Source organism: Apium graveolens, unplaced genomic scaffold (genome assembly GCF_009905375.1).
Source record: "Apium graveolens cultivar Ventura unplaced genomic scaffold, ASM990537v1 ctg5304_1, whole genome shotgun sequence".
In the NCBI taxonomy this organism is placed as follows: domain Eukaryota; kingdom Viridiplantae; phylum Streptophyta; class Magnoliopsida; order Apiales; family Apiaceae; genus Apium; species Apium graveolens.
The window spans coordinates 59,798-76,612 of record NW_027418918.1 but is presented as its reverse complement, the minus strand read 5'-3'; the positions used below and the strand labels follow the sequence as shown (position 1 = coordinate 76,612).

Sequence of the window (16,815 nt, the reverse complement as noted above, 5' to 3'; positions counted from 1 at the left end):
CTTTTGCATTTATATATATTAAAATTTAATTTTAATTAATATTTTAACAAATAATATATAAAATCATATGAATTAAATTTATATTTTATTCTCTTACTTGTTTTCTCAGTTAATGGAATAACATATAAATTTACTCTGATTATATAACTTTCACTTTTGTTTTATTTACATAAAAACACCCGAAAACAATTTTGTAAATGTCAAATATATCTAATATAACAAAATTTATTAATTATTTTTGAACCTTATTCCTCAATTATTTAAATGTTGTAATGAATATTAAATTAGAATTTTACATCTAAATATTTAATTTTCCAATAATATGTGCAGTTATTTTAGCAAATGTTTTGTGTTACCTTTAGCTAGTGTTGTCAAAAAAATTCGAAAAATCCGATATCCGTCCGAAAATTCGCATTCGTATCTGAGAAAAAGCTGATATTATCCGTATTCGAAATAAAACGGATATTATCCGTATCCGAATCTGCGATATTCGAATCTGAAATCAAATACATATATGATATTTAAATTATATAAATGTATAATTATATGTAATTTAAAATTTAGTCTATTAATTATAGTGTGTGTATATGCATTAAATAATATATTTATACCAATTTTACATGATTGTACACATACTTTATATACTTATAAATAAAAAATTTGGTTTTAATCGTAAATTTTTTTCTAAAATTATCGTCAATACGGAAGGGCCATCAAAAAAATTCAAAAAATCCTATATCCATCCTAAATATTCGCATTCGTATCCGAGAAAAAGCGGATAATATCGTATTCGAAATAAAATGAATATTATCCGTATTCAAATCCGACTATTACAGATGCAGATACAGATATCCGAATTATCCGATTGATAATCCTACCTCATGGTTTGGCAAAATATACTGAGGCTAATTAAAGTATCACTAATTTAGTAATTCTACCGATTTGGGTTGATTTAATTGGTTATTTTTCCAGCCCAACAGAATTGACTGAAACCAACTACTTTTGGACCAAACTAATCTCCCACCCAAACTTCCGATTTGCTAAACTATTGCATCTCGCCAATGGAAGGAGTTGGTGCCCGATTCGGCCGGTCATCAACCCGTTACGGTGGACCGGCCACAGTGTTCACCGGTCCGGTTAGAAAATGGAAGAAGAAGTGGAGCCCAATTAGTAGTAACAAACATCCTCAAAATACTAATGGAGGAACTACCTCTTGTCTCTTGCTTTATAAGTGGACTCCTTATGATCCTAATGTTAAGGATTCCAACAAAACTAAATCTGAGCTTCCCACACGCAGATTCAAGTATATTCCGGTATTTTCACTCCCTGTACTTGTATTCTTTTTTAATTGTAATTATATTCAATTGTTGTTCAATTTTGTTATATTGCTGAATTTTAGTTTGTTTTTTTTTTTAAATTTGTAGGTATGTTTAGGTCTCGACTGGATTGTTATGTTTTGGTTATGGTTGATTGTAGAGTGATTTCTAGGAGGAGAGGAGTATCCGCTAGTCTAGGCTTTCGTAAAACAATTGTTTTTGTTAATCTTGGAGTTTTAATTAGGCCCTTGATTTGTTAGGATATAAAGTCATAATTGATGTTGAGAATGTGTTACAATAGGGCTTAGATGAAAGATTTTACTCCCTGTTTTAACTTTTAACTGTTAAGTTTTTGCTTGCATTACTGCTTCAAATTATTTGAATTCTGCGTGGAGAATCATACAGAGACAGTGGACATGGATTATTAATCTGAGAATGTTTGTGGGATATTTTTATTGCCTCTGCGGTACCTCATACTGGTGCTTCTAGTATTTGTGTTCTGAGTCTGTACACCGAATATTTTTGTTACATGTTTCAGAAATTTAGTGGGGTGAAATAAAATTGCAAGTACTTTAGTATGTCCAATGCAGTTGTATAGTAAGTGGTGTTATATCTATAATTTGGCATAAACAATAAAATTCAACACTCCAGTGCAATGCTAAACATGGATGTAAAATAGCATTATGCTACATTGGTGATAAATATAGAATCATGTGTAGACGTTGGCGTCATTGCCACGTAAACATCCAAGTTGGAAAATGGATAACTAAAAGCTAGCATAAAATTTTGAGAGAAAAATGCCCGTAAGTACGTACTTAGGGGAGTTATATGAGTACGCAATGTATTTTTAATGACTGAGTTTTATTTTTTTAATCAAATTCTGTAATTACGAAAATACCCTCTGCATTCACATTAAAAATCTCCTTGAACCCACCTAAGTTACGTGAGTACGTACTTAGGAGAATTAAGCCCAAATTTTGAAGTATAGATAAGATGCAGTTTGATTCTATCTATATTTGTGGCCATTTTCAAACTATGTATTGGACTACAAATTTTGTTCTAGCACCAAAAATCACTTTTTGGTTTTATAGAGATAACAATAGCTATAAGTATTTTAGCACTAGCATTGGACATGCTTTAATAAGAATGAGACACCAAACTATATTTGCTATATGCAAGTTGTTGATTTTTAAGATACATCCATGTGCTAAGATGCTTTTCTGCGCCCTTCACTTATTTCGTTCAAATTTTTTCATTATTTGTTTTTTTAAACTGTTATATGGTCTAGAAATATTTTATTCCAAATTGTAAATGATTTTATGGTTTGGATGGTTGACATCAGACTGCTGCACTGGAAGAACCAAAAAATGAATCTGCCGAGGAGGTTGATGCTGAGGATGAATCCAATACAAGTGAGACTAAGCCAGAGGCAGCAGAGCTTGATGCCAAAAGTGATGGTTTTGGTGAGAAGCCTGATATAAATGATGCTCCAGAGAAAGAGAATAAGGTGATTGCTACTCTTGTCTATTTCCTCTGTTATATTGTATGTGATTTGACCCCCAATGAATCTTGCTCCATTTTAGAACCAAATTTCTTACCACTGCTAAAAATCATTATCTCCAATCACATTTTTATTTAATTTTGGAACATGTACTAAGCTTATGGTAAGTTGTTACTTGCTGTTGGAAAAAGAAGATTTAGCTTTAAAATTTGTATCGAGGCAAACCTAGAAAAGAATGGTAAAGAATAAATCAGCATACTAAAGTAAATACCCACTGAAAGATATGTTAAGCCGTGGCTTTATTCTGTATACAGGATATAAAGGACAATCCTCAGGAACGGCAAGATTTGAACGAAAGCACATTGGATTTAAGTTTGGGTTAGTAGTCTAATCATAGCACAGATCAGACTAAAGATGAGTTGTAAAATAGTGATAGTATTCTTGGGACAGATACATTTTAAGAGTTTTTACTATAGAAGAACAAAGATTTTCTGTGTCGAAGTTATGGAACTTTCGCTTGTGGTTTCATATTCTACCTCAGCTATCAAGCTCTTCTACTGTAAGCAAATCTTAAATAGCAAGTACACACCTGCAGTCTTCTCTGATGCGCTGTTGCTGAGGTAATTGTAAGCTCTAACAAATTGTTGTACTGATTGATAAGAACAATAGCTTCCTTTCAAATGCATTGAACTTATTGTTGGATCCTGTTATTAATTAAAACAAAATTGTATCATGTATGTCTAGAATTATTGTGGCCCCTGGCCAGAAGTCAAATTGAACAACGTGGTCTGCTTAGCATTTGCGGTTCCATATTTGATGTCTCCGTGTTGTAACATGCCAATGTGCAATATCTGCAAGTTGGACTGATTTTTCAATTCACACGAGCTTTGTAGTAAAATTATAGTCACGCTATGCATATTGTTAATTTTGCATATAATGCAGCCCTGTGTTTCTGTAATGCATTTCATTAAATTAGCCTAAAACTTCAACCGAGATGTTTTGTGATCCTCAACATATCAAAGAAAAATAAGATAAACATGGCTCACGAACTCTTATTTTTTATTTGTCTTTTTAATGGAGCGAAGGCATATTCTGATCCATTTTTTTGCTTTTACGTGCAAAATAACTTATGCTAAATTCATGCCTTTTCTTTTGTAGTTGCATTTTATAAGTTAATATGTTTTAAACCTATTCTGTGAACTCAAGTCACTTATTTGACGTTACTTTCAACTCTGAAATTTGTAACGTTTGTTCTTAAAAGGCCAGGCACAGTTTTCCCAAATTATATTTGAAATTGGATTATTCTGTCAACTAGTATCTGCTCATTTTTCCGAGTAGCAAAACCATAAAAGAGGCTGTGCTTCTCATATTCAACTTTAAGGAAAAAGAAAGCCCATTTTCAGTGATTGATGTATGTACTCCTATTAGCAATATAACGTAAAAAAAGTTCTTGAATCAGAGAGTGATTATATGAGATTATGCTTTTAATTCAAGGGAGGCCATCTATAACAGGCCTACAATAATTTTGTAACTGCTTCATGAGAACATAGACGGGGACGGGCAAACTCACCGGTGTGATAACAACACTATATCGTGACCAGATAATTCCAGTAGCTGTGACTGCTGTAATGCAATTTTACACACAGAAAAAAAATTCAATTTTCCAGCCATAAAAGATGATATAAGCATATTGCAATACTGGAGACTGAGGATTAGCTTTATAATCAGGAAAACATATAATTCCATGAATTATCCTGCATCTGGAAACCATGTGATCTACCAATCATGAAAATAGGATTGCATATAAAAAAACCATGTATAAGTATAAGCATGTAAGATATGAAGTCCCAAATACCATGGGTGTATGAGTTAAATTTAATTAGCATAAAGACAAAAGTGCCAAATACCTATTTGCTGAAGTGGGGGCAATGGGGGTACTTTTCCCCATTGGATCTTATGTTGAACAGATATATTCACCAATGCTGTTACCAATGTTAAGGTTTGCCTCCATGGTTGAGGCAGGAGGCATCCAGGGATTGAGTCAAGAAAACATTATTTTTGTTATCTACGTTTTTCTATTGTGTCTGTGGGGTGTTACAATGTATATTGTATAAAAACTAGCATTGCTAAAGCACCAACATCTAATCAGATTATCATTGTCCCTGGTTCAAAATTAATAAAAGCACTCATTCTCCACTAGGTTATCCGATACGATTTAATTCTATTGTCCCTGGTTCAAACTCCAGAGTACATTGCTAATATTGCGGATTAATGTAATCTACCTAAAACATCCAAAGTAGCAAAGCATTGTGTATAACTAAGTGATGACTGAGACAATCAAACAAGCAATTTATGACATATACAACATCAAGTCTTCGCCTGTTGCACAAACCAACTTAAAACTACAAACTCTCCTTGATATGCCCTACAAGTTCTCCTAAATAAACATTCAGGATTTAGAAATATATAGATAAGATTCATAGACCTAAAATATAGTTGATAAATAGGATTCAACAAGAATACAAACACGAAAAACAAAAGCCACAAATGCAAAAGACCTGTTTGAAGTATAATTAGGTAAAATAAGCTGTGTTATGCTAAACTACCCCTACAGGTACAAAAATAAAAATTTGACATGGGCAACTCAAAATTTTCACATTTAACAACCTCATAATTGGATGTAGTTATATAATGAAGTAGTTAGCATTAGTTTTGATTTGAATAAAGTTGTCCTATTATTTAGTAGGTAGTTGTTAGTCGGTCAAAGTTTATTTGAATAAGAATTAGATTGTTGCTATTTTATAGGCACGTAGGCTTGTTGCTGGTTTATCGGCACACTTATGTATTTCTCATTTTGTCAGGCTTTATATAAGCCAATGCTATTTATCAATAATAGTTAAGTTATTCAGAAAGCAATAGCTTTGTTTTAACATTTTGATATCAGAGCTATATCTGAATATATAAGTTGAGAGCGAGGTAAACAATATACAGTGAAAAGGGTATGGCAGAAGCAAATAGTAATTTTGTTCAACCTGCTATTCTGAAATTTGATGGAGATTATGATCATTGGAGCATGGTCATGGAAAACTTGTTGAGATCCAAGGAGTACTGAAATGTGGTGGAATCGGGTTACGAGTAGCCTGACAAACCAGAGAAGCTGGCGGCTGAACAACGGAAAGTTTTAGAGGAATCAAAGCTGAAAGACTTGAAGGCTAAAAACTATTTGTTTCAGTCTCTTGATAAGACGATTTTGAAAACAATTACACAAAAAGAGACGTCAAAGCAGCTTTGGGATTCCATGAAGACGAAGTGTCAGGGCAACGCGCGGGTAAAGAAAGCTCAACTCAACCGTCTTCGCAGGAACTTTGAGGTGCTAGAAATGCAGAGAGATGAACCAGTTGCAGACTATTTTAGTCGAGTTATGATCATTGCAAATGACATGAGGAATTGTGGAGAAGACATGCATGATTCGAAGATAGTTGAGAAAATTTTGAGAACTCTCACGGATAAATGGAACTTTATTGTTTGTTCAATTGAAGAATCGAAGGATATTGGTGAGTTGTCTGTGGATACTTTACAAAGCTCACTGTTGGTTCATGAACAAAAATTCAAATACAGGAATAATGAAGAGGAGCAGGCACTCAAGATTACTCATGAAGCTAAATATAGTTCAAGAGGACGTGGACGAGTATCATATCGAGGAGGTAGAGGCGGGGGGGGGGAGGCCGACAAGCATTTGACAAAGCCACAGTTGAATGTTACAAGTGTCATACTCTTGAACACTATCCATATGAGTGTCCAAGGTGGGAGAAGAGGGCCAACTATGTAGAACATGATGAGTCAGAGGAACTATTGCTAATGGCATCTGTAGAGATGAACGGAGGTAATTTTAAAGGTCTATGATTTCTTGATTCTTGATGTAGTAATCATATGTGTGGTGATCATTCTATATTTAATGATATCGATGAAAGTTTTAAACACGTTGTGAGACTTGGAAATAATGCCAAGATGGATGTTTCCGGAAAAGAGAACGTAAAGTTATGGTTAAAAGGCACTAGCTTTATTCTTTCGGATGTTTACTATGTGCCGGAGTTAAAGAATCCTCTCATTAGCATTGGCCAATTACAAGAGAAAGGATTAGATGTCTTATTCAGATCAAATCAGTGCCGAATTTATCATCCATCAAGGGGTTTACTTATTCAAGCAAACATGACTGCAAATTGAATGTTCACTTTGCTGTTTGAAGGATGATCACAGAAGGAAATAAAGCCAGAGGTTTGTCTGAATACGGAAGCTCAAGACTTAACAAAGCTTTGACATCGACGATACAGCCACCTTGGCTATAAAGGTCTTAAGACATTACAGCAAAAGGAAATGGTAACTGGGCTTCCTGAGATCGATGAAAGTGGAGCTGTGTGTACTGATTGTTTGAAAGGTAAACCATATCGAAATCCGTTTCCTAAGAAGACCACATGGAGAGCATCGGAGAGATTGGAGCTTGTTCATTCTGATCTATGCGGACCAATCACTCCTATATCAAACAGTCGTAAGAGGTATCTTATTTCTTTTATTGATGACTGTACTAGAAAATCATGGGTGTATTTTATGCACGACAAATCAGACGCGTTCTATTCTTTCAAGCTATTTAAAAGCCATGTTGAGAAAGAAACAAGTCTTGCTATTAAATGTTTAAGAACAGATCATGGCGGAGAGTTCACTTCCAATGAATTTCATAATTTTTGCAAAGAAAATGGAATTCGGAGGCAGTTAACTGCAACATATACACCACAGCAGAATGGTGTTGCTGAACGAAAGAATCGTACAGTGATGAATATGGTGAGGAGTTTGTTGTCTGACTCAGGTGTCCCCAAGACATTCTGGCCCGAGGCTGTCGCGTGGAGTTTTTATATTTTGAACAGGTCTCCTACTTTATCTGTGAAAAATATGACTCTAGAGGAAGCATGGAGTGAGACTAAACCTTCAGTGTCTCATTTCAGAGTATTTGGATGTGTTGCACATGCGCACATTCCAGATGCACAAAGGACGAAATTAGAAGACAAGAGTAAGAGTTGTATTCTCTTGGGAAGAACAAATGAGGAGACAAAGGCTTACCGCCTTTATGATCCGGTTGGAAAGAAAATAATCATAAGCTGAGATGTTATCTTTGAGGAAGATAAGAGGTAAAATTGGGATAGAGATTATGAAAAGGAGATTGCATTTGATTTAGAATGTGGTGATGATGAGAAGTTAGATGATTTTGTTGAGCCTCAAGATAATGAACCAGAACAAGCTAGCAAGACAAGCTCAAGAGTTAGAAGGCCGCCCATCTGGATGCAAGATTATGCTTCTGGAGAGGGTTATGATTCTGGAGAGGGTTTTTCTGATGAAGATGTTGAGATTAATTGGGCGCTATCTGTAAGCACAGATCCGACAAGTTATGAAGAGACAGTAAAGGATGCAAAGTGGAGAGAAGCCATGGATGCAGAGATGAAATCAATCGAGAAAAATGATACATGGTATTTGACTGAATTACCAGCAGGTGCAAAGAAGATCGGGGTTAAATGGGTATTTAAGACAAAGTTCAATGAAAACGGAGAGGTTAAAAAATATAAAGCTCGTTTAGTTGCAAAGGGGTATGCGCAAGAGTACGGAATCGATTATGAAGATGTCTATGCACCTGTGTCACGCATGGATACTGTTCGAATGCTTATTGCTTTGTCTGCACAAAGAGGCTGGACTGTTTATCAGCTTAACGTTAAATCAGCTTTTCTTCATGGAACGTTGAAGGAAGATGTTTATATTGAACAACCAAGAGGTTATGAGGTGAAAAATGAACTGCACAAAGTTTACAAACTCATCAAATCATTGTACGGGCGTAGACAATCATCACGAACATGGTTCGATCGCCTTGAAGAATATTTTAACAAGGAAGGATTTGTGAAATGCAATAGTGAATATACACTATTTACCAAGGTCAGCGAAACATGTAATTTACTGGCTGTCAGTGTTTATGTTGATGATTTGATATATGCCGGTGATGATGAGAAGGTGGTTACTGAGTTTAAAAACTCAATGATGAAAGAATTTGATATGACAGATCTTGGCAAAATGAGATTGTTTCTTGGTATAGAAGTCTCACCGTTTAATCGTGGGATTTTTATTAGTCAACGAAAATATGTTTTGGATGTTTTGAAGAAATTTGGAATGAAGCATTACAATGCTGTTCAAAATCCTATTGTTTCAGGTTTCAGGTTTCAAGATTTCTCGGGATGAAAATGGTGCAGAGGTGAGTGGAACCTATTATAGGCAATTGGTGGGCAGTATGATGTATATCACAACCACAAGGCCTGATATTGCTTATGAAATCAGTGTGATCAGTATATATATGTCCCGACCAACAGAGATTCATTTATTGGCTGCCAAGAGAATTTTACGTTATCTACAAGGAACTTCTGATTTTGGGCTATTTTATAACAAGGATGGAAATAGGGAGCTGGTCGGATTCACTGATAGTGATTATGCTGGTGACATCGATGATAGGAAGAGTACGTCTGGTTATGCATTTATTTTGAGTTCAGCTGCAATAGCTTGGTCCTCGCGAAAGCAGCCTATTGCCGCCGGATGTTCAACTCAAGTCGTGTGGATGAAGAGAATACTGGGGACCCTCGGTTATGATGGCAACGAAAGTACTGCTATTTTTTGTGATAACAGCTTAACTATAAAGTTGGCCACAAACCCTGTTTTTCATGGTAAGTGTAAGCATATAGAGGTGCGTTTTCACTTTCTGCGCAATCTGCAGAATAATGGAATTATACAGCTGACGTATTGTGGTACACATGATCAAATTGCCAATGTGTTAACCAAGCCATTGAAGTTGGAGTCTTTCCGAAGGATGAGAGAACAGTTGGGAGTATGCCAAGTACCTGAAGTAAACTAACTATAATGAAATACAGTTTAGTTTCGAGGAGGAAATGAAGTAGTTAGCATTAGTTTTGATTTGAATAAAGTTGTCCTATTATTTAGGTAAGTAGTTGTTAGTCAGTCAAAGTTTATTTGAAGAAGAATTAGATTGTTGCTATTTTATAGGCACGTAGGCTTGTTGCTGATTTATTGGCACACTTATGTATTTCTCGTTTTGTCAGGCTTTATATAAGCCAATGCTATCTATCAATAATAGTTAAGTTATTCAGAGAGCAATAGCTTTGTTTTAACATATAATTCAACACATAAAGTATGATCAAAGTTAAATGACCCCCCGAACCCGAATAAAGGAAAGGACTAATTTTGAATGATAAACAAGGTTTGTACAGGCATATATAAAACACTAAAAATTGTATGCATAACGGTATCAGTGCCATAAATTAAAAAAAAGGAAAGATAATTGATCAATAAAAGAAGTAAAAATGAGAAAAAGGCAAGAAAAAAGGAGGAAGATATAACTAGTTTTAGGGCCAGCGAGGTGATTCCATAGGGCCTGCAGCTTCGAACTCGCCATTCAAATTACGAAGTGTATTAAACTGAGATTTTAATGTTTTATATATAATTCATGAATTTTAATGAGTTATATATGATTTTAATTTTACGCAGATTTTTGATAAAATGTTGTAGAGTGTCTTAGAGTTGATGAATAATTTTTAGGATTTAAACACAATCTTTCAAAATCTCATGAATTATGGTGGGATATCAAAAACCATGAAATACATTGAACCAGGCCTGTCAATGGAGTGAAAATCCGATCTGACACGATCCGATCCGAGGCCATTTCAGTGGATATGGATCTATCTATTAAAAATCCAATCCGAGATCCGATTCGATAAAAAAAATCTGATTATAAATTGAGCCGGATATGGATTTAGGCCGATCCGATTCCTTAATAACCTGATATGGTTTATATATATGATGTAATTAAAATATTTTTTAATAATTCTAATTTTAAACATATTATCCTCGAGTGAAGTCCCATTATCTATATTTTTTTCGGTTCGGTCTTTATAGGCTAATATATTTCGATAAACCTAGTTCTTTTACCTTTTGGAGCCGCATAACCCAAGTCTCAATTCATATAACACTTTCATTTCCAAGTCAAGTTCCGTTATACTCGAGTCAAGTCCCAGTATACTCGAGTCAAGTCCCAGTATACTCGAGTCAAGTCCCATGATCTATATTTAGTTCGGTTCGATCTCTACGGTGTCCATTTATATACCCCTAATTCTTTTATATTTTAGAGGAGCATAACCCAAGTATCAATTCATATAGCACTTTCATTTTACAACATCAATTTTTTTCATTTTTAGAATTAAAATATTGTATAACCCAATAGTATTTTTGTTTCAAAAAGCAAATTTTAGTTCGTAATTTATTTTGGAGTTCGTTATATTTTACTTGTATTTTAAAAAATTTCGAAATTGTCAATTTTAAATAGATTTTGTAATAATTAAACTTAAAAAAATAAATATACATAAATGGAGCGGATATCCGATCCGAAATCCGTGATCCGAACGGATCCGGATATAGACTGACCTATAAAAAATCTGGAGCCGATCCGATCCGAATCCGAAAATATAAATGGATATGGATATAGATCTAGGCCGATGCGATCCAAACCCGATCCATTGACAGGCCTACATTGAACAATCCCACAAAAACATCATTTTATGAAGTTCAAAAAAATCCGCCAGCATGTCAATACCATCAGATTTTAATGGATTTTAAATAATCCCAATTGAATACCATCAGATTTTTAAGCATAATTTAAAATTCTGATTGAATACCACCAGATTTTGTAGCATAATTGAAAATCCTAATTAAATATCATAAAGTTCTGATATATTTTTTAAAATCTCAGTTGAATGCACCTAGATTTCATGAAAAAAATATTTAAAATCTCAGTTCAATACACCCCTTAATCAAAGTATTATATGAGCAATTCAACAATATACGACGCTTCTTCTCTTCTTTACCCGACTGCTTTTCTTTTCAAGGTCGCCAACTAAATCAAATCATTGGTTTATAAAATTTTAAGTGATCAAATTTTCAACAGTTTTCATTGTACAAGTCCTGTATAAATAAATTAAGTGTTTTATTTATTTTTTATAAAAAAATTGATTTGATTCTAAGTTTAAAGAATATTTTTTATTAAATTATTGAAAAATTTGGAACAGAAAGCTAATGTGTAATATGAAAAGTTTAGCAGCTTGTCCTGCCTCAGATCGCACTGTAACTAAGTTGATTGTAAGTTGTGACAGACTGTTGTAGTGATAGATTACAACTATAGTTTAAATGCATTAAGCTTCTTGTTACATTTCGTTTTCGATAAAAAATAATCTGTCAACAACTGTGCTTCCAGATTTGATGTCTTTGTAATATAAACATTCCAATATCTGCCATTAGATCAGGTCTCTTCATGTTTCACAAACTTTAACTTGTGTTCTAATAGCCTGTGATGCATACATTAATTCATGAGCTACCTGTTCTTTGCTTTTATTAACAATAAAATAACTACTACGTTGTTTTTGCACAGGCTATTAAGTTTAAGTATAACAAACCCACAGTGAGTAGTCATTAAACTCAAAGTCTGACACTACTTATATGCCATCCAAAATCATAATAATTAGTCTTCAACATTCAGAGGAAACAACCGTACATCATTTCGTATCTACCCCGTGGATGCTAACCCAAACAACATTAATCTATGAAATATAGTTTTAGATTAGGAAAATTAAATTGAATCCACCCTTGTATTTTACAAACAGGGAAAAGTTGATCATTCCTCTGCTACATCGGCCTCTTCCTGGTTATAGTAATCATGCCTGAATTTGTAAGAAGAATCATTACATTAATACGATAAGAGACAAAGAAAAGTTGTGATGTGAAGAATGTGAAACAACTTGTACAATCGTACATCAAAAGACTTAAATTCCCAATAAAACGGGCAAAGTCCATAGATCTAGATAATGATAAGCCAAACATTTAACTAATTTAATAACATAAAAACCCAAATCAGTATAAGATTGTCATCATACTTTCATATTTCAGTATTGCTAGAATCATCTGTAAAAAAGGTAAAATATGAACATGGTTTGGACGAGATAAGAAAACATACCTTATTTTTCGTGAAAGTTGATACATGCCTGTTCCAGCCATTGCAAGATTTACACTTATAAGGTTCCAGTTCTTCTGCAATCCACACGCAATCATGTTCATAAAAAAGCCTCAAACAATGAGAACTTTTTATTTAGAGCGGAAGATAAACCAAATGAAAAAAGGGAATAAAAAAACAAAAAATTAGATGAAAACGAAGTCTGTGAAAACTACTCATTAGGTTACTAAATCCAATGAGGCTATAAACACATACAACCATCTACAATAACAAATGTGCATTTTAAACAGCTGAAAGCCTGAAACTGAGAAACATTTTTCAGCAGATACCACAGGAAGAAGTTTTCTGATCAAAGTTATATATTTATAGTAATAATTTCACAAATTTTAAGTTTCTTGTAATAGTGAATTAGTCGACAACAGACTTGAGCATCATGCTGGCTAGGTTCATAGCCTGTGGTTCATTCTAGTGTGTAATTGTACTTTAGTTGATCCCCAAATCCCCACCTCACTGTAAATCTGTGATTTATTTAGTTATACGGCTAGAAGTAGACATTTACGTCTTGTGATCCTCTGATCCTATCCACAATTTCATTAAATATTAAATTTGAGATAAAACAAAACATGGAAACAGGAAAGAATACAACAAAATGGAAGAAGATACAGCAGAAGATAACAACAACAAAATAATGTACACCCTGTCAAGCTTAATATGCTGGTTGGACTCCACCATCTAAGGTGTAAAACCATAGTCTCAACCATATCCAGCCTTTCAAATTTGTTCAACTATTTCAATGTAGTATAAGCGTCTCATGAAACTCACTGGTATGATAACAACACCATATCGTGACCAGATAACTCCACTAACTGCGACCACTGTAATATAATATGACAGAAGGGAAAACAAATCAATGTCCCAACAATAAAGGATAATATAAGCTTCAAAACAATTTAAAAAGGGAAGAAAATAAACATATTGCAATACTGAATTCCAATGGATGATCTTTATAGTTAAGTAAACATATAATTCCCATATAAATAGCCTGTGTCAGGAAACGGTTGTTAGTGTGCAAGCATTGAGGGTAAAATTGATGTGGATCTCTCCACAAAGAAAAAAAAGAAGAAGAAGAAAAGGGATAAGAGAAGAAGAGGATATTTCAAAAGAACACGATCAATCCAGAAACGTGAACTTTGAATCTCAAATTGCTTAGATCAATCCAGAAACTAAGTAATTCGAATCTAATCTTCAAAACAATCCAGTAATTGAAGTTTAGAGAAAAGAAAAACTACTCATAGTTTATCTCAAAACACAAGTTTTATATCATCCATTGTCCCCCTTAAAAGATTACATGAGAAGGGTATTTATAGGCTTAGACAATAACCCAAACCCAATATGATTCCAAGAGAAATTCAATATCAGCTTGAATTAGCCAATATCTGAATCCTTCCGGGAAACAAATTTAAAAACCAAATCCGAATAGAAAAAAGACAAAAACCAAATCCAAATAGGAAAATAAAATCCTAAGTGCTTAAAACAAGAAAAACCCTTTCAAGTGAAAGGTAAAAACTTGCAAGCAAAATTTGAATTAATAATTATATAATAATCAGCTACTTGTCCAACTTCATGCATCGCTCCTTTATTCCTTGTTGTCCAAGTAAGCTGCATAACCCATATTTGCGTCCTCTCCAATTGAACATCACCACGAGCCCATAACCAAATCCAAATTAACATATTCATATTCTTTGATCCTCATCAAAAGTAGAGAGTGAAGCGAAACATGAATAAGCAATGGATCTACTCATATAAGGCATACAGGTTCATTATTTAAAAGTTTATATAATGGTGTATATCCTGCATATGAAAGATATGAAGTGGCAAATACCTATTTGTTGGGGATATGAAAGCTTCTCAGGTGGTATAGCAAAGTCAGCAACATTAGCTATGCTGATCCCCCACTTAAAAGTAGGTGCCCAGAAGTGAACTACAATAAGTAATAACAAATCTCATGTGAATTACAATAATCATACTAATCAAATACATTAATCTAGATAAAATTTGCTTGCAGGTGAAATTGTCATTAATCAAACACAAAGAGCATCCTTATTACAACAACTGGTGAACTACACAAACTTCCAATCCCAATTATTTTCGATCCAATAATTAGCTATCTATAAGTTAAAAGTTGCAAGCGATTATGTAACTTCCCAGGTACTCGTACATTAATTAGTAACAATGTAGCAAAGCATTTAGTAATAACTTAAAGGCAAGCATGTGATTTCAACCCGGTGAATGTAAATAAGAATAAGATTTAAATGCAAAAATGTATTGAAATCTCAATCCAGCAATCCCATTCCCTTTCCTTTTTTGAAGAAACCCATGATCCGCACCACCTTACTGTCACAGATGCAACCAGACCAAACCAACTTAAAGTAAAAACTCTATTAAAAACCCAAAAGTTTCTCTAAATATACATTCAAGATTTTCAAAATATACAAAAGTAAGATTCATTAACGTAAAATACTTGATAATACATTATCACACGATCCACTAAGAATAAGAACATGATTAACAAAAAGTGTTGTTGTATGCCTATATCAAAACCCTGCCTCTAACATCCTCGAGTTACTTGAAGACGTTGTTCTTAATAAGTCAACCTATAGAGTTTTGTTTTGCAGTATGATCAGTGATCACAAGTACCATCCAAATAAAGAAAGGTCAAATTTTAATACAAACAATTAAATGTGATACGTACAAGTAGCGCTAATTTAAAAAGTCAACTGATTAATAAAAAAAGAGATTAAAAATCAGAAAAAGCATGATTAATGGAATATATGAAAGCAGGAAAAGAGGAAAAGAGGAAATATAACTGGTTTTGGGGCCAGCTGGATGATTCCACAGAGCATGGAGCTTCGAACTCGCCATTCAAATTCAATTTTATTATCCAAACTATGTATCCCAATTCCCAACTCTGCTTCTCATCTTTCTTTCAACAGTCAACGGAGAACCGCATGGGCGTGTATTTTTAATATTAGTTTAATTTCTGTTATGCCCGGTTGTTAAAATTCAAATAATTTTAAAATTTTGTTTATCCAATCATATAATAATTTTAATATGTTTATATAATTATATAATAATTACAGATTTATAATAAAAATAATAAAAATATTAAGAAGAAACTGTGGTCGTGGTCGTAATTTAGTAGGATAAGTTTTGATAGTAATTTAGCGGGATAAGGAAGTTACATCTAGTAATTTTAAAATTTTGTTTATTCAATCATATAACAACTTTAATATATTTATATAAATGTATAATAATTATAAATTTATAATAAAAATAATAAAAGAAATAGGAAGAATCGTAGTTTAATAAGATAAGTTTTGGTCACGTGATAAAAAGACTATATGTGTAGTTCAGCAATTTAGTAGTTTAACATGTATTTAATACTATTTTTTTTAATAATCAAAATAAGGGCCTAATCGTTGAACCAAATAAACCTCATTCCAGTTATTATATTATAAATGGCCTAAAACCCGTGCATCGATTATTTTTAATATTATATAATTTTTTGAATTTAATTTGAAGTGAAAAATTTAGGGAATTTACCAAAAATACAATTTTTTTTATAAAATTATTTATGATTTTACCAACTCTTGAAACAATTTGCAAAAATACTATTTTACTCTGAAGATATTAGCAAAAATACGATGTTGCATAATCTGTTACAATTTAGTTTAAATTGTGTAACTGTTTTAGGTTGCATTCTGGGATGAAAATATTCGCAAAAATATTTGTAAAATTTGGATATTTATGGAAAAAACCAATTGTATGCCGTAAAAGTTATTAATGTGAAGTATTTAAATATATGATTTGATAACAGTTATAAATATACATATATGTGT

At 33.2% G+C, this 16,815-nt stretch overlaps 3 protein-coding genes across 3 annotated transcripts; 2 read left to right on the top strand and 1 right to left on the bottom strand.

The window, feature by feature from the left end:
* Positions 1 to 964: 964 nt before the first annotated feature.
* Positions 965 to 3,724, top strand: LOC141702592 (uncharacterized). The gene is made up of 3 exons (XM_074506251.1): positions 965 to 1,313; positions 2,659 to 2,823; positions 3,132 to 3,724. The coding sequence occupies exons 1-3, from the start codon at positions 1,062 to 1,064 to the stop codon at positions 3,198 to 3,200; spliced, it is 486 nt and encodes a 161-aa protein (XP_074362352.1). The 5' UTR covers positions 965 to 1,061; the 3' UTR covers positions 3,201 to 3,724.
* Positions 3,725 to 6,115: 2,391 nt separating this feature from the next.
* Positions 6,116 to 7,041, top strand: LOC141702590 (uncharacterized). Its single transcript, XM_074506249.1, has 2 exons — positions 6,116 to 6,642; positions 6,741 to 7,041. Exons 1-2 carry the CDS (start codon positions 6,116 to 6,118, stop codon positions 7,039 to 7,041), a joined length of 828 nt encoding a protein of 275 aa, XP_074362350.1.
* Positions 7,042 to 12,389: 5,348 nt separating this feature from the next.
* On the bottom strand, positions 12,390 to 15,925 carry LOC141702591 (mitochondrial pyruvate carrier 4-like). Its single transcript, XM_074506250.1, has 5 exons — positions 15,784 to 15,925; positions 14,799 to 14,897; positions 13,739 to 13,791; positions 12,920 to 12,993; positions 12,390 to 12,626 (listed from the first exon to the last, which is right to left on the bottom strand). The coding sequence occupies exons 1-5, from the start codon at positions 15,836 to 15,838 to the stop codon at positions 12,581 to 12,583; spliced, it is 327 nt and encodes a 108-aa protein (XP_074362351.1). The 5' UTR covers positions 15,839 to 15,925; the 3' UTR covers positions 12,390 to 12,580.
* Between the last annotated feature and the right edge of the window lie 890 nt (positions 15,926 to 16,815).

Excerpts from the sequence above, each read along its gene's own strand:
- LOC141702590 (XM_074506249.1), top strand. The coding sequence starts at position 6,116 with ATGAAGACGAAGTGTCAGGGCAACGCGCGGGTAAAGAAAGCTCAACTC. Across the intron at positions 6,643-6,740 it reads GGGAGAAGAGGGCCAACTAT|TAATCATATGTGTGGTGATC; the intron begins GTAGAACATGAT and ends TTCTTGATGTAG.
- LOC141702592 (XM_074506251.1), top strand. The coding sequence starts at position 1,062 with ATGGAAGGAGTTGGTGCCCGATTCGGCCGGTCATCAACCCGTTACGGT. Across the intron at positions 1,314-2,658 it reads GCAGATTCAAGTATATTCCG|ACTGCTGCACTGGAAGAACC; the intron begins GTATTTTCACTC and ends GGTTGACATCAG. Across the intron at positions 2,824-3,131 it reads CTCCAGAGAAAGAGAATAAG|GATATAAAGGACAATCCTCA; the intron begins GTGATTGCTACT and ends TTCTGTATACAG.
- LOC141702591 (XM_074506250.1), bottom strand. The coding sequence starts at position 15,838 with ATGGCGAGTTCGAAGCTCCATGCTCTGTGGAATCATCCAGCTGGCCCC. Across the intron at positions 14,898-15,783 it reads TCCAGCTGGCCCCAAAACCA|TTCACTTCTGGGCACCTACT; the intron begins GTTATATTTCCT and ends TACTTATTGTAG. Across the intron at positions 13,792-14,798 it reads TTCATATCCCCAACAAATAG|TGGTCGCAGTTAGTGGAGTT; the intron begins GTATTTGCCACT and ends ATTATATTACAG.